The sequence below is a fragment of the Oncorhynchus clarkii genome, unplaced genomic scaffold, assembly GCF_045791955.1.
Source record: "Oncorhynchus clarkii lewisi isolate Uvic-CL-2024 unplaced genomic scaffold, UVic_Ocla_1.0 unplaced_contig_327_pilon_pilon, whole genome shotgun sequence".
NCBI classification, from domain to species: Eukaryota; Metazoa; Chordata; class Actinopteri; order Salmoniformes; family Salmonidae; genus Oncorhynchus; species Oncorhynchus clarkii.
Window position 1 is genome coordinate 23,135 of NW_027258170.1, and position 20,828 is coordinate 43,962.

The 20,828-nt window shown below is 42.9% G+C and overlaps 1 protein-coding gene and 1 pseudogene across 1 annotated transcript; both read right to left on the minus strand.

The window, feature by feature from the left end:
- Nucleotides 1-894: 894 nt before the first annotated feature.
- LOC139395900 (toll-like receptor 13) lies at nucleotides 895-14,765 on the minus strand (annotated as a pseudogene).
- Nucleotides 14,766-15,144: 379 nt separating this feature from the next.
- LOC139395901 (cornifelin) lies at nucleotides 15,145-16,969 on the minus strand. Its single transcript, XM_071143212.1, has 4 exons — nucleotides 16,921-16,969; nucleotides 16,663-16,794; nucleotides 16,321-16,457; nucleotides 15,145-15,556 (listed from the first exon to the last, which is right to left on the minus strand). The coding sequence occupies exons 2-4, from the start codon at nucleotides 16,790-16,792 to the stop codon at nucleotides 15,467-15,469; spliced, it is 357 nt and encodes a 118-aa protein (XP_070999313.1). The 5' UTR covers nucleotides 16,793-16,794; nucleotides 16,921-16,969; the 3' UTR covers nucleotides 15,145-15,466.
- Between the last annotated feature and the right edge of the window lie 3,859 nt (nucleotides 16,970-20,828).

Below are 20,828 nucleotides of genomic sequence, written 5' to 3' on the forward strand. Positions count from 1 at the left end.
CAGTATCTCGGACCTGCCTGGTGTGTTCCTTGTTCTTCATGATGCTCTCTGTGCTTTTAACGGACCTCAGAGACTATCACAGTGCAGGTGCATTTATACGGAGACTTGATTACACACAGGTGGATTGTATTTATCATCATTAGTCATTTTAGGTCAACATTGGATCATTCAGAGATCCTCACTGAACTTCTGGAGAGAGTTTGCTGCACTGAAAGTAAAGGGGCTGAATAATTTTGCACGCCCAATTTTTCAGTTTTTGATTTGTTAAAAAAGTTTGACATATCCAATAAATGTCGTTCCACTTCATGATTGTGTCCCACTTGTTGTTGATTCTTCACAAAAAAATACAGTTTAAATCTTTATGTTTGAAGCCTGAAATGTGGCAAAAGGTCGCAAAGTTCAAGGGGGCCGAATACTTTCGCAAGGCACTGTATGTGTGGGTATGCATGATGTCAGTACTTTCATTACATTTAACTTTGTTTAATGTCCTGGAAACAGGCTGCTGCCAGGGCAAAGTGTGTCCTCTAACCCTTTCCTTAAGTGATTAAGTAATAGGTCTAACATGTCGGTGTATTGCTGATTTGAGACAGTGATATTTACCAACAAGAAGTATACTTAAAGAATACTTTAACTTTGCAACATGATTTATCAGCGTATGTCTGATCATCTTATTTCCATTTTCCTCTGCATCTTTTAAATATACATACAGTAATACAATATTATTTAGTACATAATAGGATTAAATTCGTTTTTTTCCATGAGCAAATTACAAAAGCCCACCAAAAATGAATTAAGCTTATCATAGCAATCAATCAAAGCATAGACAATGCTAGATGCAAGCAAGTAGAAAATCATGGCTGCTGCTAGGGCAAAGTGTGTCCTATAACCCTTTCCTTAAGGCATTAAGTAATAGTTATCATCATCTGTCAGTGGCTGATTGAAGTATTCCTCCCTCCCCCCATCCTCCTCTTCAAACCTGCTGCTCCCGCTCCTCAGTGCCCTCCTTAGATGGTTCCAAAACAGTTCCTGGGCCTTGACCGGGTCAGTGCAGTCTGACCCCGGCCACTGCAGGTAGGTCTTCTTCAACATGACCTTTCTCATACGGTGGTAAGCCGACAGCTGTCTTTCAGGGATGGGCTCCAGGAAGATGAGCAGGAGCACGTCCCGGAGCTCGTGGAAGAGCCTGTAGCTGGCCAGCTGGATCTCCAGGGAGCACCACTCGCTGCACAGGAAATGCCTACTAACCACGCAGATGGTCTTGCGGCTGCTGTACACGGTGGAGACGATGTTGTCCACGATGTTGCGGCCCAGCTCAAAGTCACGGTGGCGCAGGCACAGCCAGAAAGAGGCTCCGTTGCCCTCCAGGTTTGGAAGTAGCTGGTCAAGTACCCAGGGCTCGTCCGCTGAGTTATAGGAGATGAAAGCATCGTATTTGCAGTGCTCCTCTTTCTCCCTCAGCCTGCGCCAGTGTTGGCCGAACCAGGAGCGGAACACATAATAGCTATACTTCAGTTTCCAATACAGCTTGGTGTAGAGAAGTGGAATTATAGTCAGCAGTAAAATCACAGTGGTTGTAGTAGCAAAAAGGTACTCTCCCAGGTCCAGGTAGCAAACATTGGTGTCAAAGTTGTAAAAGCTTTTTTGGAGTTTTTTTTTATCTTGGCAGTGTAGACTGTATTGTAAGACTAACTGGACTCTCTGGTTAGTCAAAGTCCAGTTCTGCAGGTCACTATTGAGGCAGGTGCAACTAAGAGGAATGTTGCGCAGGTCCAGGTAGCGCAGTTTAGGGAGAGCCTCCAGCACATTCACATCTAAGGATTGCATTACGTTTTGGTTGAGAAGCAAGATCTGCAGCTCTGTCAGATTCCCAAAAACCTCCTTTGAGAAGGACTGGATGCCCATGTTCCTTGCACTGAGCTTGCTCAATTTCCGCAGATTTTTGAAGATGCCCGACTGCAGCTGCATCACCCCGGCACAGGAGTTGTCCAAGGAGAGGAAAGTCAACTTGGTCAGATTGTCAAAAGTGTCCGCTGCGAGTTGTAGGGTCTTCACATTTGGTGTGTGGTGGAAAGCAAAAGAGTGCAATTGTAATGGTAGCTCAGATCTGTCAGATTTGCGACCGAGAGGTTCTGTCTGTTGCAGGACATTATGGAGGTGAGGTGCTTTTTTTCTTTGGTGAACTTCTTGATTTGATCCTGTTCTTTGAGAAAGTGGAGGCATCTTACCTTCCTCAACTGGTTGAAGAAAAGATCCAATAAACCTCTGATTGTTGGACAGTTGGAAAGTGTGTTCTTCCGCAATGACGGTATCCCATTGGTACCCAGACACAGCGCTTTAAAAATGTAACCTTTGTACTCAAAAGGCTGCATAACTCCATGAGCAGATTGTCAGTCTTCAACCCCATACCAGAGAAGTCTATGTTCCCAGCTCTAACATTGCTGATGTTCAAAAGCTCTGGCACTGTGACATTGGTTGAATGCAAACGCATGTAGTTTAGCTTCCGCAAGTCCACACCTTGGAAAGCCCTTGAAGGGAAGCTGGTCATTGTAGGAGAGATCCAGTAGTAGTATATGGCTATGGAAGCCCCACTCACATGCTAACGTGGCCAGTTACAGAGATAGAGGGTGGTGAGGGACTCTGGTAGGTCTGTATGGTTATAATGCTGGATGGACGTTAGATTGTTATTGCACATATCTAGTTTTGTCAGCTTCAGTAAGTGAGTCACAGATTCTGCCACCGCAGAGAAGTTGTTCAGGTATTTCTGCTGTAATATGATTGTAGAGTGAGGAGAAAATAAGTGGAGGGAGCATAATCAGTGAGTTATTATTTAGTGACAGGTTGACAAGTTTCTTGAGGTCCTGAAATACAGAGGAGCTGAGATTTGATATTTTTTTTCAAGGACATGTTTAGGCTCTTCAGTTGGATCAGATTTTGGGATGTCTGGTTGTCTATGGTCTCCAGATGGTTATTGTCAATCTGAAGCGTCCTGAGGTTTGGAAGATGGTCGAAGGTATTTACATTACATCTTTTAGCCCGGCCATGTCTGACTTGTGCAGCAGGAAAGGGAAAAGGTGAGTAATGTTCTACATCTAGTCTGAACTCTTTCCAATGAGAATCTTGTCCTTTAATTAAAAGCACATTACCATCATTTTAATTCAGTTCCAGGAATTGTTTGCATTGGGAAAATAAATGTGTTATTTTTGTTTATTCAAATGAGTTAGACTCTTATATTCTCCATAGGTATGCATGCCAATAAGCCAGCTCAATTGGGAAGGGAAAAACACATTTGAGTGACTTTACAATACATTTCTCAGTGACTTCATTGGAAAATAAAAAAAATAACTGCCATTGTTAATTGTTAGTTCTCTTACGGCTTTATGTTCCTCTTTTTCATTAGGTATTTTCCTTCACCATATCATGATACACCTCAACCTTATGGTGGCATTTTTCTGCTTTACCAAATGAGGAGAGTTACAAACTACACACCAGTCAGAGTTACACTTAAACTGCATATTTTTATTAAGAGCTTTGCAATAGCCCTTTTTGCCTTTCAATGACATGCTATCTCTAATGAACCATTGAAAAGTGAATACAGAAAAGTACAAAGATCTTTTATAGCCAAGACACACCCCTCTCAACTTACATGACGAACCACAGATCTTAGGAACAATTCACAAAGGTTAGGATTTGTGTGAAAGATATCTATAATACATAGACAGTTACTGCTGTGTCAACAGTTCTCATTGTAAAGACCAGTGTCTGGCCATCTCCTACACCAAACTGGAACCCGTCTCCCTGGTACGGTATAGCACAAAAACATGACCTTTACTATCTGGAATGTTCTTTAGGCTTTATTACCCAAAGACATCGTAAATCTCCTCTGTCAGTGCTATCTCATAGAGGCCCATCCTCAGTGGAACACACACACAATAGTTAACAGAATACTCTATTCTGTCGAATAAAACAACCATTCTAATGCAATACAAAGATTATAATCTTACAAGCACTATAGCATAATGTTGCAATTTTCCACGACAACCTCCCCTCAGACATCTCCCAATGATGTATTTGTAAATTGGACAATTGAACATAGCCTGGTTCCTCTCTAGGTTTCTTCCTAGGTTTTGGCCTTTCTAGGGAGTTTTTCCTAGCCACCATGCTTCTACACCTGCATTGCTTGCTGTTTGGGGTTTTAGGCTGGGTTTCTGTACAGCACTTTGAGATATCAGCTGATGTACGAAGGGCTATATAAATACATTTGATTTGATTTGAAATAATTGTTTTTTTTGTTATTGTTTTATGGACAGTGATAGTCGAAGATATAGAGGGGAAGCAGATACAGAGGGAGACAGAGAGGACGGGTTGAGAGGGAATTGTTTCCACATCACCAGGTGTATACAGTGAGAGACAGAATAACAACAAAGAAATCCAGAAAAACGTATGTCAAAAATGTTATACATTGATTTGCATTTTAATGAGGAAAATAAGTATTTGATCCCCTCTCAATCAGAAAGATTTCTGGCTTCAATGTGTCTTTTATACAGGTAACAAACTGAGATTAAGAGCACACTCTTAAAGAGAGTGCTCCTAATCTCAGTTTGTTACCTGTGTAAAAGACACCTGTCCACAGAAGTAATCAATCAATCAGATTCTCCAAACTCTCCACCACGGCCAAGACCAACGAGCTCTCCAAGGATGTCAGTGACAAGATTGTAGACCTACACAAGGCTGGAATGGGCTACAAGACCATCGCAGCTTGGTGAGAAGGTGACAACAGTTGGTGCGATTATTCGCAAATGGAAGAAACACAAAATAACTTTCAATCTCCCTCAGCCTGGGGCTCCATGCAAGATCTCACCTCATGGAGTTGCAATGATCATGAGAATGGTGAGGAATCAGCCCAGAACTACACGGGAGGATCTTGTCAATGATCTCAAGGCAGCTGGGACCATAGTCACCAAGAAAACAATTGGTACCACACTACGCCGTGAAGGACTGAAATCCTGCAGCGCCCGCAAGGTCCCCCTGCTCAAGAAAGCACATATACATGCCCGTCTGAAGTTTGCCAATGAACATCTGAGTGATTCAGAGGACAACTGGGTGAAAGTGTTGTGGTCAGATGAGACCAAAATGGAGCTATTTGGCATCAACTCAACTTGCCGTGGTTGGAGGAGGAGGAATGCTGCCTATGACCCCAAGAACACCATCCCCACCGTCATACATGGAGGTGGAAACATTATACTTTGGGGGTGTTTTTCTGCTAAGGGGACAGGACAACTTCACCGCATCAAAGGGACGATAGACGGAGCCATGTATCTTCAAATCTTGGGTGAGAACCTCCTTCCCTCAGCCAGGGCATTGAAAATGGGTCGTGAATGGGTATTCCAGCATGACAATGACCCAAAACACACGGCCAAGGCAACAAAGGGAGTGGCTCAAGAAGAAGCACATTAAGGTCCTGGAGTGGCCTAGCCAGTCTCCAGACCTTAATCCCATAGAAAATCTGTGGAGGGAGCTTGTAGGTTCGAGTTGCCAAACGTCAGCCTCGAAACCTTAATTACTCGGAGAAGATCTGCAAAGAGGAGTGGGACAAAATCCTTCCTGAGATGTGTGCAAACCTGGTGGCCAACTACAAGAAACGTCTGACCTCTGTGATTGCCAACAAGGGTTTTGCCACCAAGTACTAAGTCATGTTTTGCAGAGGGGTCAAATACTTATTTCCCTCATTAAAATGCAAATCAATTTATAAAAATTTTGACATGCGTTTTTCTGGAATTTTTTGTTGTTATTCTGTCTCTCACTGTTCAAATAAACCTACCAATAAAATTACAGCCTGATAATTTCTTTGTCATTGGGCAAGCGTACAAAATCAGCAGGGGATCAAATAGTTTTTTTTCCCTCACTGTATGTGGTCCAGTGTCTTGGTGGCTAACCATTACACCAGACTGCCACAGTTTTGTGACATGTAATTTTAGTGTGTACCGTATATTGTAATTATAGTTTTTTTTACTTAAAAAAAAAGAATATTTCACCTTTATTTAACCAGGTAAGCTAGTTGAGAACAAGTTCTCATTTGCAACTGCGACCTGTCCAAGATAAAACATAGCAGTTCGACACATACAACAACACAGAGTTACACATGGAATGAATAAAACATACAGTCAATAATACAGTAGAAAAATAAGAAAACAAAGTATCTGCACAGTGAGTGCAAATAAGAACAAATAAGGGAGTTAAGGCAATAAATAGGCCATGGTGGCGAAGTAATTACAATATGGCAATTAAACACTGGAATGGTAGATGTGCAAAAGATGGATGTGCAAGTAGAGATACTGTGGTGCAAAAGCAGCAAAATAAATAAATACAGTATGGGAATGAGGTAGATAGATGGGCTGTATACAGATGGGCTATGAACAGGTGCAGTGATCTATGAGCTGCTCTGACAGCTGGTTCTTAAAGCTAGTGAGGGAGATGGGAATCTCCAGCTTCAGTGATTTTTGCAGTTTGTTCCAGTCAGTGGCAGCAGAGAACTGGAAGTAAAGGCGACCAAAGAAGGAATTGGCTTTGGGGGAGACCATTGAGATATACCTGCTGGAGCGTGTGCTACAAGTGGGTGCTGCTATGGTGACCAGCGAGCTGAGATAGGGCGGGGCTTTACCTAGCAGAGACTTGTAGATAACCTGTAGCCAGTGGGTTTGGCGACGAGTATGAAGCGAGGGCCAGCCAACGAGAGCGTACAGGTTGCAGTGGTAGGTAGTATATGGGGCTTTGGTGACAAAACAGATGGCACTGTGATAGACTACATCCGTTTTGCTGAGTAGAGTGTTGGAGGCTATTTTATAGATGACATCGCCGAAGTCAAGTATCAGTAGGATGGTCCGTTTTACAAGGGTATGTTTGGCAGCATGAGTGAAAGAAGCTTTGTTGCGAAATAGGAAGCCAATTCTAAATTTAATTTTTGATTGGAGATGCTTAATGTGAGTCTGGAAGGAGAGTTTACAGTCTAGCCAGACACTTGTAGTTATCCACATATTCTAAGTCAGAGCCGTCCAGAGTAGTGATGCTGGATGGGCGGGCAGGTGCGGGCAATGATCGGTTGAATAGCATGCATTTAGTTTTATTTGCATTCAAGAGCAGTTGGAGGCAACAGAAGGAGAGTTGTATGGCATTGAAGCTCATCTGGAGGTTAGGACCAGAAGTATACAGAATGGTGTCGTCTGTGTAGAGGTGGATTAGAGAATCACCAGCAGCAAGCGCAACATCATTGATGTATACAGAGAAGATAGTCGGCCCGAGAATTGAACCCTGTGGCACCCCCATAGAGACTGCCAGAGGTCCAGACAACAGGCCCTCCGATTTGACATACTGAGCTCTATCAGATAAGTAGTTGGTGGACCAGGCGAGGCAATCATTTGAGAAACAAAGGCTGTTGAGTCTGCCAATAAGAATGTGGTGATTGACAGAGTCGAAAGCCTTGGCCAGGTCAATGAATACAGCTGCACAGTAATGTCTCTTATCGATGGCGGTTATGATATCGTTAAGGACTTGAGCATGGCTGAGGTGCACCCATGACCAGCTCAGAAACCAGATTGCATAGCGGAGAAGGTACGATGTGATTCAAAATGGTCAGTAATCTGTTTGTTAACTTGGCTTTCAAAGACCTTAGAGATGCAGGGTAGGATAGAAATAGGTCTGTAGCAATTTGGGTCTAGAGTGTCTCCCCCTTTGAAGAGGGGGATGACTGCGGCAGCTTTCCAATCTTTGGGAATCTCAGATGATACAAAAGAGAGGTTGAACAGGCTAGTAATAGGGGTTGCAACAATTTTGGCAGATAATTTAAGAAAGAGAGGGTCCAGATTGTCTAGCCCGGCTGATTTGTCAGGGTCCAGATTTTGTAGCTCTTTCAGAACATCAGCTATCTGGATATGGGTGAAGGAGAAATGGTGGGGGCTTGGGCGGGTTGCTGTGGAAGGTGCCAGGCAGTTGACCGGGGTAGGAGAAGCCAGGTGGAAGGCATGGCCAGCCGTAGAGAAATGCTTATTGAAATTCTCAATTATAGTGGATTTGTCAGTTGTAACAGTGTTTCCTAATCTCAGAGCAGTGGGTAGCTGGGATGAGGTGCTCTTATTCTCCATGGACTTTACAGTGTCCCAGAACCTTTACGAGTTTGTACTGCAGGATGCACATTTCTGTTTAAAAAAGCTAGCCTTAGCTTTCCTAACTGTCTGTGTATATTGGTTACTAACTTCCCTGAAAAGTTGCATATCACGGGGGCTTTGCGATGCTAATGCAGAACGCCACAGGATGTTTTTGTGCTGGTCAAGGGCAGACAGGTCTGGAGTGAACCAAGGGCTATATCTATTCCTGGTTCTACATTTTTTGAATGGGGCATGCCTATTTAAGATGGCGAGGAAGGCACTTTTAAAGAATAACCAGGTATCCTCTACTGACGGGATGAGGTCAATGTTGTTCCAACATACCCCGGCCAGGTCGATTAGAAAGGCCTGCTCGCAGAAGTGTTTTAGGTAGCGTTTGACAGTGACCCCTCTGCAGACCCATTACGGATGCAGACAATGAGGCAGTGATCGTTGAAAACAGCAGAGGTGTATTTGGAGGGTGAGTTAGTTAGGAGGATATCTATGAGGGTGCCCGTGTTTACGGATTTGGGGTTATATCTGGTAGGTTCATTGATAAATTGTGTGAGATTGAGGGAATCAAGCTTAGATTGTAGGATGGCCGGGGTGTTAAGCATGTCCCAGTTTAGGTCACCTAGCAGCACGAGCTCAGAAGATAGATGGGGGGCAATCAAATCACATATGGTGTCCAGGGTACAGCTGGGGGCAGAGGGTGGTCTATAGCAAGCGGCAACAGTGAGAGACTTGTTTCTGGAAAGGTTAATTTAGAAGTAGAAGCTCAAATTGTTTGGGTACAGACCTGGATAGTAAGGTTATCTTTGCAGTAAATTGCAACACCGCCCCCTTTGGCAGTTCTATCTTGTCGGAAAATGTTATAGTTAGCCAGGATTCAGACACGGCTAGGACATCCGAATTGGTGGAGTGTGCTAGGGCAGTGAATAAAACAAACTTGGGAGGAGGCTTCTAATATTAACATGCATGAAACCAAGGCTTTTACGGTTGCAGAAGTCAACAAATGAGAGAGCCTGGGGGATGGGAGTGGAGGTAGACACTGCAGGGCCTGGATTAACCTCTACATCACTGGAGGAACAGAGGAGGAGTAGGATAAGGGTACGGCTAAAGGCTAACAGAACTGGACGCCTAGTACTTTCATAACAGAGAAAAAAATGAGCAGATGTCTGGGCAAGGTAGAATATATTCAAGGCATAATGTACAGACAAAGGTATATTAGGATGTGAATACAGTGGGGGTAAACCTGTGCATATAGTGATAATGAAAGAGATATTGTCTCTAGAAATAGCATTTAAACCAGGTGATGTCACTGCGTGTGTGGGGGGTGGAACTAAATTGTTGGCCGAGGAGTGTTGAGCAGTGCAAGAGGCTCTACAGTGAAATAAAACAATAGTTACAAACCAGAACAGCAATCGACACGGCATGGTGACGTTAGGGAAAGGCATGCGTAGCCAGGTGATCATACAAGTCCAGTGTGTGGCTTCAAGCAGCTAGCGGCATGGGGCTAGCAGGCTAACAGAAAGGTCTTAGAGGGATGACGCAACGGAGGGAAGTCTGTTGTGCCCCCCTCGTGCAGTTACATCAGCGGACGGATCAGCAGAGCTCTGCGTGGTAAACCAGGCCAATTGGCAAAATATGTATAGTGGCCGAAGAAAATATGTCCGAAGGGCCTCTTAAATCAGCAGTCCAATGTGCTTAAGATAGCTAGCAGGCCACAGATTAGCGGCTGTGCGTTCAGGGGTCGTTAGCTGCTATAATTCCAGGTGGAAAAAATACATTTATAATATGTTTATAAAAAAAGAATAGGTTCAGAGCTTGCGGTAGGAATCCGGAGATATCCAGAAGAATAAGTCCGGCTAGCTCTGGTTTGAGTCACGCTGTACAGACTGGCGAGAGTTGTCCAGGATAAAGGTAGCTGATGACCGCTAGCAAAGGATAGCTGACTGCTAGCTAGTGGCTTCAGAACGTATTCGATGGGCCTCGTAAGCCAACAGTCCGTTGTGCTCTAGACAGCTAGCATTCAGGGGACGTTAGCTGCGAAGGTGAGAAAGTTCAGAGCTTGCGATAGGAATCCGGGGATATGGAGAGAAAAAAATAGGTCCGGTATGCTCTGGTTGAATCGCGTTGTACAAACTGGCGAGAGCTTTCCGAGCTAAGGTTAGCTGATGACCGTTAGCTGGCTAGTTAGCTGGCTAGTTTATGTTGGAGAGATTCCAGTAAGAGGCAAAGAAAAATAAGTTAGAGAAAAAGCAGGTCCACACCACATTGGGTGAGGTGGGTTGCAGGAGAGTATTTTGAAGTAAGGGTTTAGAAAAATATAAAAAGATATGCAACAAAAAAAAATTCACGACAAGAGGAAGGACAAACACGTCTGACTGCTACGCCATCTTGGATATATATGATATATATTATGATACATATTATATATGATACATATTTATGTAATTATAGTGTACAGTATATAGTGTTTAAAAATATTACACTTTAGTCAATTCATGAAGTAACATTTCAATAACATAATTTAAAAGTGATAATTTAACTAAAAATCATCCTATCCTTCAAATGGTATGAATGGTACATTTACATTACACATTTCCGTTGCCAGTTCCGTTTACATACTCCTTAGCCAAATACATTTAAACTCAGTTTTTCACAATTCCTGACATGTAATCCTACTAAATATTCCCCGTCATAGGTCAATTAGGATCACCACTTTATTTTAAGAACGTGAAATGTCAGAATAATAGTAGAGAGAATGATTTATGTCAGCTTTTGTTTTTTTCATCACAGTCCCAGTGGGTCAGAAGTTTACATACACTCAATTAGTATTTGGTAGCATTGCCTTTAAATTGTTTAACTTGGGTCAAACGTTTCGGGTAGCCTTCCGCAAGATTCCCACAATAAGTTGGGTGAATTTTGGCCCATTCCTCCTGACAGAGCTGGTGTAACGGAGTCAGGTTTGTAGGCCTCCTTGCTCACACATGCTTTTTCAGTTCTGCCCACAAATTTTCTATAGGATTTAGGTCAGGGCTTTGTGATGGCCCTCCAATACCTTGACTTTGTTGTCCACAACTTTGAAGTGTGCTTGGGGTCATTGTCCATTTGGAAGACCCAGCAGTTGCTTCTTCCTTGCTGAGCGGCCTTTCAGGTTATGTCGATTTAGGACTTGTTTTACTGTGGATATAGATACTTTTATACCTGTTTCCTCCAGCATCTTCACAAGGTCCTTTGCGGTTTTCGCACTAAAGTAGGTTCATCTTTTGGAGACAGAACGCGTCTCCTTCCTGAGCGGTAGGATGACTGCGTGGTCCCATGGTGTTTATACTTGATTACTATTGTTTGAATAGATGAACGTGGTACCTTCAGACATTTGGAAATTGCTCCCAAGTATGAACCAGACTTGTGGGGTTCTACATTTTTTCTGGAGGAGGTCTTGGCTGATTTCTTTTGATTTTCCCATGATAACAAGCAAAGAGGCACTGAGTTTGAAGGTAGGCTTGAAATACATCCACAGGTACACCTCCAATTAACTCAAATTATGTCAATTAGCCAATCAGATGCTTCTAAAGCATTGACATCATTTTCTGGAATTTTCCAAGCTGTTTAAAGGCACTGTCAACGTAGTGGATATAAACTTCTGACCCACTGGAATTGTGATACAGTGAATTATGTGAAAGTGTAATAATGAAATAATAGTAATAATAGTAATAGTAATAGTAAAATAATAGTGAAATAATCTGTCTGTAAAACATTGTTGGAAAAATTACTTGTGTCATGCATAAAGTAGATGTCCTAACCGACTTGCCAAAACTATAGTTTGTTAACAAGAATTGTGTGCAGTGGTTGAACAATTTGTTTTAATGACTCCAACCTAAGTGTATTTAAACTTCCAACTTCAACTGTACATGTAGGTAGAGTTATTAAAGTGACAATGGTTTAAAGAGGGGAGGGGAGGGGGCAATGCAAATAGCCTGGGTGGCTATTTGACTAGATGTCCAGGAGTCTTATGGCTTGGGGGAAGAAGCTGTTTAGAAGCCTCTTGGACCTAGACTTGGCTGTGCGGTAGCAGAGAGTATAGTCTATGACTAGGGTGGCTGGAGTCTTTGACCATTTTTTGGGCCTTCTCTGACCCAGCCTGGTGTAGAGGTCCTGGATGGACGCTTGGCCCCAGTGAAGTACTGGGCAGTTAGTACTACCCTCTGCAGTGCCTTGCGGTCGGAGGCCATGCTCTATCCTCTTTTTCCTGTAGTCCACAATCATCTCCTTTGTCTTGATCACGTTGAGGGAGAGGTTGTTGTCCTGGCACCACATGGCCAGTTCTCTGATCTCCTCCCTATACGCTGTCTCGTCGTTGCCTGTGATCAGGCCTACCACTCTTGTGTCTTCAGGAAATGTAATAATGGTGTTGGAGTCGTGCCTGGTTGCACAGTCATGAGTGAACAGGGAGTACAGGAGGGGACTGAGCACGCGCCCCTTCACATGAATTATTAGAATATCACTTACTATTCTGTATTTATATCAGTTTTGTAGTTGTAAAAAAAATGAAAGGTGATGGGTAACCTATAATATCCGGTGGGCGATGGAGATAAGACAAACAAACATTGATATAAACAAAAACGTTTTACATTGTTAGAACTGTATTGTTAGGATGTTGATTGCATTTTAAATAGGCCTAGGGAAGATAGGCCATGTGGATATGTTCATATTTAAATATATCTCATTTTTTAAAGTTCTTAACTTGTTCGATAAGATAAGTACATATTTTCTCAGGAGACCCCACATGGGCCCACAAGTTTGGGAACTACTGTACTAACCTCTCTCTCTCTGTCTCTTCTGCTTCCTTCTGCATGCATTGCAGCCTGCCTCATTCTCACCACTGACGCTTCTATCACACCAACAGCGTCATTGCATTTTGGACCAGAATTACACCAGAATAACATTCATTTCCAATGAAATGCTGCGTTTGCCTTGCAGCATTGTGCGTTCGTTCGGTGTGGTGCTATTGAATGTATGCTCAAACTGTATGTGTAGACGGTTTGACAGAAATTGGGTGAATGTTGAACTTTTGTTGCATACATATCCAGATGATGCTGCATACTATGGTGTGTTTGAAGCGTGAGCGCTACATCACAGGTCTGTCTCAGTAGCCTACTCTCTGTAAAGAAAAGTTATTGTGAGAATTTAGTAGTCTATTTGTTGCTCAGTTTAGGCACTGTTTGAATCTGCAATATGTAACTTTTTGGGCCACCTGATCAAATTCACGTAGAAATGTGATTTGTTGTTTTATACACCAGCTTAAAACAGCTGAAAATACAATGTTTTTGGTTATGGAAAATATTTTTCTCAGTGGTTTACAATTATTCTCTATCCTATACTTGCTTGTTTTGTCACATAAACTGAGATTAAGCTAACTATTAGAATTTTAGCAACCAGGAGATGGAGGAGCAATACATTTCTGCATATTTCACTTTAACGTTAGCTTCTTACTTCCTCTTAGCTGGCTAAGGAATACTATCCAGAGCCCATCAATGTTACTGCAATATAAGTCTGCAGCCAGCTGACTGATCTATCAACAACTATTTACAAATTGTGCACTCATACTTGAACAGGTGTTGTGCCCAGAATCCCCCCCCCAGAATCCCCCCTCCCCCCTACGTGTGAACGCGCACACACCCAATTCTTCATTTGCTTGCTAGTTGAGATTTCTGCTCTTCACTCCGTTGTATTTTGAGAATTTTGGCAGGATTTTGCCAGTGGGTGATTATATTAAACAGAGGAGGGAGTGAAATGTAGGCAAGCAATAAACATTTCAGAACAACTACTAGTCGAATAAGACATGGGAGTGATGACGAATTTTGGCAAAGAGATTTATTTATAGACTAATACACTTGAAACAAATAGCCAAACCGAAAACTGCAGACGTTAGTGCCTCCCCCGCGATCAAACTGCCATAAAAAAACAAAATGAAACGCAACCTAATGTGATCATTGACAGCTGCCTTGAAGGACACGAATAAAAAATGCTTTCTGCTACTAACATCAGTGAAATGTAGGCTAAACTGACAAGAGTTTAGAGCCGAAATCTCCACTAGCAAGCAAGTTGCAGCAATGAAAAATGGTGTGTGTGCGCGCTCACGCGAAGGGGGGGGGGGGGGGGGGGGGGATTCTGGCAGGGGGAGATTTTGGGCACAACACCTGCTCTGAGTCCGTTTCATGTCTAAGGCCCTCGGCCTGTGCTGCGTGAGGGCGGAGTTGGCCGTTTGAGGGAGTGGTGAATGTGCTGCTAAAAAGGAAAAATCCGAGGGACACAAGCAAACATAACGAACAAACCACTGTTAATGATTCCACTTGTTCACAGAGGCAGGCGTGATTAGAACTCAGATCAAGAAGATAAATGAGCCTTCTGAGCTTTGATCGACGCTGGAAGCAATATTTCATTAACCTATCATAATCCATCATAACATAATTTGATTATGAATTATCAAATACTTTTGTTATTTTTAGGTTAAGAGAGTCTATATATAACATTAAAATAAAGCAAAATCATATCTTCAGTCCCATATAATCTTACTGAAAAGCCTCCAGTCCCGCTTTACCTGTGCTCTGAGGGCTGTGTCATGTTGGTCCTTTCTGCTACGTTATGAAAATGTGTCTCTTAATACTTGATTAATGACTGACACGATTTTCACTTTGGTTGTACAGAAAGAGGAAGAAAATGGACAACTGACCCGAAGTCATGGGACACATTCAATTGAAAGTTGCTCTCCATGTATTGTTCTTTATTTACATCGAGAGGGAGAAGAAAACCCCTAGGGACTCCAGTCAAGAATGTGCCAAAAAAAGCTTTGGTAGAAAAGCACATTCTTGACTTTTCTACCCCTGGATGTTCCTCTCCATCTCTATGGAAATGAAAAAAAGTGAAGAACAACTTTCTTTTGAATGTGAAAATAGTGCTTTATTGAAATCTGAAACATCTCAATCAGGTCATTTTTCGACAAGCAAATACACACCATTGGATAATGATTAAAAAAAACACCACTATATAAAGTACCTCATAGTAGTAAACTATAATGTATAGTTTAAGGTACGGTTCTTTAGTAGTATAATGATATTATAAAAGTATTGCACAGCCCATAATAAATATATGATGGACTGGCCACAGTCAAGGCAATACTTCAACAAAGTTGTGTTCAAAGCATAGGATATTCCAACCAGGCTGTGACATCGTACCTGTGACGTCAGAAGGCACACTGTGTTTTTTTCCCATGACTGGATGCATGATTGCCATTAAGCCTGTACCTATTCCCCTCATTTAACCGATCAGCCTCTCATCTTCTGCTCCCTGGCCATCTGACAGAGTCCGCAGAAAGGCAGGCAGGTCATAACTACCCAGTCATCACACACGGAACCCTGAGTAAAAACATAAAAGATTAACATGTCAAGCATAACATAAACACCATGACAACACTTATAGGTAGGGCCTTGACGTTTGCTTGACCACATGACCTGAAAAGTAAAATCTTAGTCAGGTCGCAGTTAGGCTATAAATAGGGTCAGAGTTTTTCTTGTTCGGGTCATGTTGTCAGAAAAAACTCCTGACCCTATTACAGGGGAGTTCTATAAAGGAGGGTGGAGAGAGAACAGGGGGGGGACCCATAAGGTTGACTTGTCTAAACTCTCATCTCTTTGCATTATTTTTTTCACCATCTTTTTTTTTGCATTCTATGGTCTGCAGTAGAAAAACAGAATGAAAACACCCAGTTGTGGCTAACTGTAAACTTGCACATCCTTGACTGCATTGTTGTTTAATAGGAATAGCCAACTGTTGACTCCTTCAGTCTTCACTACTAGACTAAGGCCAGTATTCAATTAAATCGGAGGTTATAGGCATTGCAGCTCAGGCAATGTTCCTGTGTTCACAGAGATCTCACTCACAGTAAATGCTACATATATTGTCTCAATTGGATTGCCTTTAAAAAACGCAATGCCTATCAACCCGAGATCGGATTGATTCCCAGCCTTACACTATATACTATACTCGCTAACATTCAGTTAGAGTGATAAAGGAAATATTAAAATTATAACTCTTTGAGGAGGCTTAGAATTGTATTTTTCCCATTATATTTAGGTCCTGGACATAGGTTTTGTATTGTGGATGTAGTAGGGTCACTCACAGAGATGCTGTATTTGCTCCGGATGCTTGTCCTCAGGGCAATCAAGGCTCCAGGGAGGAAAGGCACACAGCAACTGTCCCCATTGTCCTGTGCAACTTTACAGCCCAGGATACAGGGCACGAAGATCGCACACAGACCTGGAAGAAAAAACATTTAAAGTCACACACTGTCTCCACCATTAATTGTTGGTGTGGCCGTTTGAGAGGTCATCACGGTTACATTAGTTGTGCAGAACTCCTGATACCGAATAACCTCACCCAGTCTATGGATTTTTAAACAGTGTACTCAACACAATGCAAACATTGTGCTTGCATAACTTTACACACACAGAGGGGGACTCACAGATGCCGCAGTCATCGCAGCAGTCACAAACGTTGGAGCTCCAATCTGAGGACCCAGAGGAGGTCACGGTGTAGTTGTTGATGGTGACCTGAGGCTGGGAGCTGATCACCATCTCACTCTGATAAGCCATTACTATCAGGGAGAAGAAGAAGACATTTGGACAAAGTTCTACATCCGTTTACACCTCCACACACTGATACCATTCAATATTCATATTCAAGCCGACTAGAGTCCCAATGGTTATCTCCTGCCACTTACCTGCTGGTGCTCAGTCCCTGTCAGTCTCCACTGGGGCCTTAGATATCCTGGGTGAGCTTTGGGAAAAGCTGTGAATGGGAGCGCCACGGGGCCCTTTGCTCTTATACCCATGGTGACATCATCATATGGTGACAATGCCATTTCCATGAAATATGGCGAGACTAAGAGTACCTGCGTTCTGCCCACCCATTTGGAACTGTCGGAACACCTCATAGAGAGAAATGTCAAATGTTTGGTTTCTGGGCGTAGAAGTTTCAGTCCTTTCAAAAGTCAACCTCTTTATTTGGTTGTTGTTATCAGTATGGTAAATGGGACAAAGCAGGAACATAGTGCGTCACCTTGTACTTCAGCCACTCAGGTGTGTGCATGTGCGTGTTTGTGTGTTTAATGATGAATGTACAAGCCTAGGTTCGTGTTGTTTACACTCTCTTAAAATACATACTGGGTGAGGATAATCAAGACCAGCAATTCTGTACATCTAATGCAAGAGCGATGGCCATTAACAGACCCAACGGCCCCATCCAATATCAGAAATTGAACAAATTATCAGGGCAACAACACTACTGACAGGGCATTTTGGGGGGCCCTAAGGGAGATTTGGTTGGGGGGCCACCCACATCGCGGCAAAACATTTTAGTGGCTCCCCTCTTGATGGCGGAGAGACAAATGTAAGTTTATTTATTGCAATTCCACACATTTTGCCATGGGGGGAAGATAATTGTTTTGCAATTTTGTAACAAAATTCATGCAATTGTCTCATGGGGCAGAGGTTTTACAGGTCATTTCATGCAATTCTACCCATTTTGGCATGGGGTGGAGAGCCTTTTTTACAGTTTTAAAGATAATTTCCTGCAATTCTACACATTTTGCCATACTTATGCCAAATTAATATGATATCTGAGTGAGAATGATAGAACATATATGGGGTCTCCCTGGCTATTGACATTTGTGTGGTAGCTGTCAAGAAAACAATCATCTTCACAATTAAATCTCATACTAAAACAAAATATTAATGACTTTGTCAATCAATTTATCAATCGATTAGGCCTACTTCTAGGATGCCTTTTAAATTCAGAAAGGATGTTCACGTTTTCTCAATGAAATTCAAATCAGCATTGGAAAAAGGCGCAAGTTCAGCCTGAGAGAGTCTGACCACAAGTCGGAGACCACTATGATGACACACCAAATCGGTTTGATGTATTGCGGGAAAAGAGCAGGAATAGGCTTGTAGGCTACAGTCCAAGCTACTGTATGTCTTCCAATGGTGCAACTGCTGTTGGTATCCAAAGATTATCCAACTTGAATAAACGCTTGGAGGTAAAAGACGACAGCAGTGGTGTAGCCACGGGCGATACGGATATCGCTTATTGATATCTACATAGCTCATTGATGTGAATCACACTTCTGCTCTCATTTAGCTTTTTGCACTTTACAGTTTGTGGTTGTTGTGGATGACTTTTCACAAATGTAGACTATATGTGTATTTTAATGTTTGAATTTAAGAAGTTTAAACTGCCTATCAAGCTTGTGTTTGCGACCTTTGGAGAGTCAGTGAAAAATAAGCTCTTACAGCAGCTGCCTAGTGCGAACCCCAGTCTTTGGAAAACAAGTTTGAGGGAGTTCTTGGTATTGTGCTCCATACTGTCAAAAATGACTTTAATTTAAGAAGACCACGAGTGGGGCTTTAATTGCTTAATCTACAGTAATTCGTGCTGATTTAAAAAAAAAACGTCATAGGCCTACACTGTAAAAACAGAAAGACAAAAAACACCATGATTGTGTAGTGAAAGTAGTTTACCCAGGCCCTGCAGCGCCACTCCCATTCCCCAGGAGCTCTTGTGTTGACTTCTGTAACCGTAAAAGCCTTGGTTTCATGCATGTTAACATTAGAAGCCTCCTCCCTAAGTTTATTTTATTCACTGCCTTAGCACACTCTGCCAACCCGGATGTCCTAGCCGTGTCTGTATCCTGGCTTAGGAAGGCCCCCAAAAATCTCGAAATTTCCATCTCTAACTGTAAGAGTTGCAATTTACTGCAGAGAAAGCCTGCAGAGTTCGGTCATACTATCCAGGTCTGTGCCCAAACATTTCAAGCTTCTACTTCTAAAAATCCACCTTTCCAGAAACAAGTCTCTCACCGTTGCCGCTTGTTATAGACCACCTTCTGCCCCCAGCTGTGCCCTGGACACCATATGTGAATTGATTGCCCCCCCATCAATCTTCAGAGCTCGTACTGTTAGGTGACCTAATCTGGGACATGCTTCACACCCCGGCCGTCCTACAATATAAGCTAGATGCCCTCAATCTCACACAAATTATCAATGAACCTACCAGGTACAACCCCAAATCCGTAAACACGGGCACCCTCATAGATATCATCCTGACCAACCTGCCCTCTAAATACACCTCTGCTGTCTTCAACCAGGATCTTAGCGATCACTGCCTCATTGTCTGTGTCTGTAATGGGTCTGTGGTCAAACGACCACCCCTCATCACTGTCAAACACTCCCTAAAACACTTCAGCGAGCAGGCCTTTCTAATCGCATGGCCCGGGTATCCTGGAAGGATATTGACCTCATTCCGTCAGAAGAGGATGCCTGGTTATTCTTTAAAGGTGCTTTCCTCACCATCTTAAATAAGCATGAGCCATTTAAAAAAAAATAGAAACAGGAACAGATATAGCCCTTGGTTCACTCCAGACCTGACTGCCCTTGACCAACACAAAAACATCCTGTGCGTACTGCATTAGCATCGAATAGCCCGCGCGATATGCAACTTTTCAGGGAAGTTAGGAACCAATATACACAGGCAGTTAGGAAAGCAAAGGCTGGTTTTTTCAAACAGAAATTTGCATCCTGTAGCACAAACTCCAAAAAGTTCTGGGACACTGTAAAGTCCATGGAGAATAAGAGCACTTCCTCCCAGCTGCCCACTGCACTGAGGCTAGGAAACACTGTCACCACCGATAAATCCACGATAACTGAGAAATTCAATAACCATTTTTCTATGGCTGGCTGTGCTTTCCACCTGGCTACCCCTACCCCGGTCAACAGCCCTGCACCCCCCACAGAAACTTGTCCAAACCTTGCCCATTTCTCTTTCACCCAAATCCAGATATCTGATGTTCTGAAAGAGTTGCAAAATCTGGACCCCGACAAATCAGCTGGGCTAGACAATCTGGACCCTCTCTTTCTAAAATTATAAGCTGTAATTGTTGCAACCCTTATTACTAGCCTGTTCAACCTCTCTTTCGTATTGTCTGAGATCCCCAAAAATTGGAAAGCTGCCGCGGTCATCCCCCTCTTCAAAGGGGGAGACACTCTAGACCCAAACCGTTACAGACCTATATCTATCCTACCCTGCCTTTCTAAGGTCTTTGAAAGATAAGATAACAAACAGATCACCGACCATTTTGAATCCCACCGTAACTTCTCCGCTATGCAATCTGGTTTCCAAGCTGGTCATGGGTGCACCTCAGCCACGCTCAAGGTCCTAAACGATATCATAACCGCCATTGATAAAGACAATACTGTGTAGCTGTATTCATCAACCTAGCCAAGGCTTTAGACTCTGTCAATCACCACATTCTTATTGGCAGACTCAACAGCCTTGGTTTCTCAAAAGACTGCCTTGCCTGGTTCACCAACTACTTCTCAGACAGAGTTCAGTGTGTCAAATCAGAGGGTCTGTTGTACAGACCTCTGGCAGTCTCTATGGGGGTGCCACAGGGTTCAATTCTCGGGCTGACTCTTTTCTCTGTATACATCAATGATGTCGCTCTTGCTGATGGTGATTCTCTGATCCAGTTCTACGCAGACGACACCATTCTGTATACTTCTGGCCCTTCTTTGGACACTGTGCTAACTAACCTCCAGACGAGCTTCAATGGCATACAACTCTCCTTCTGTG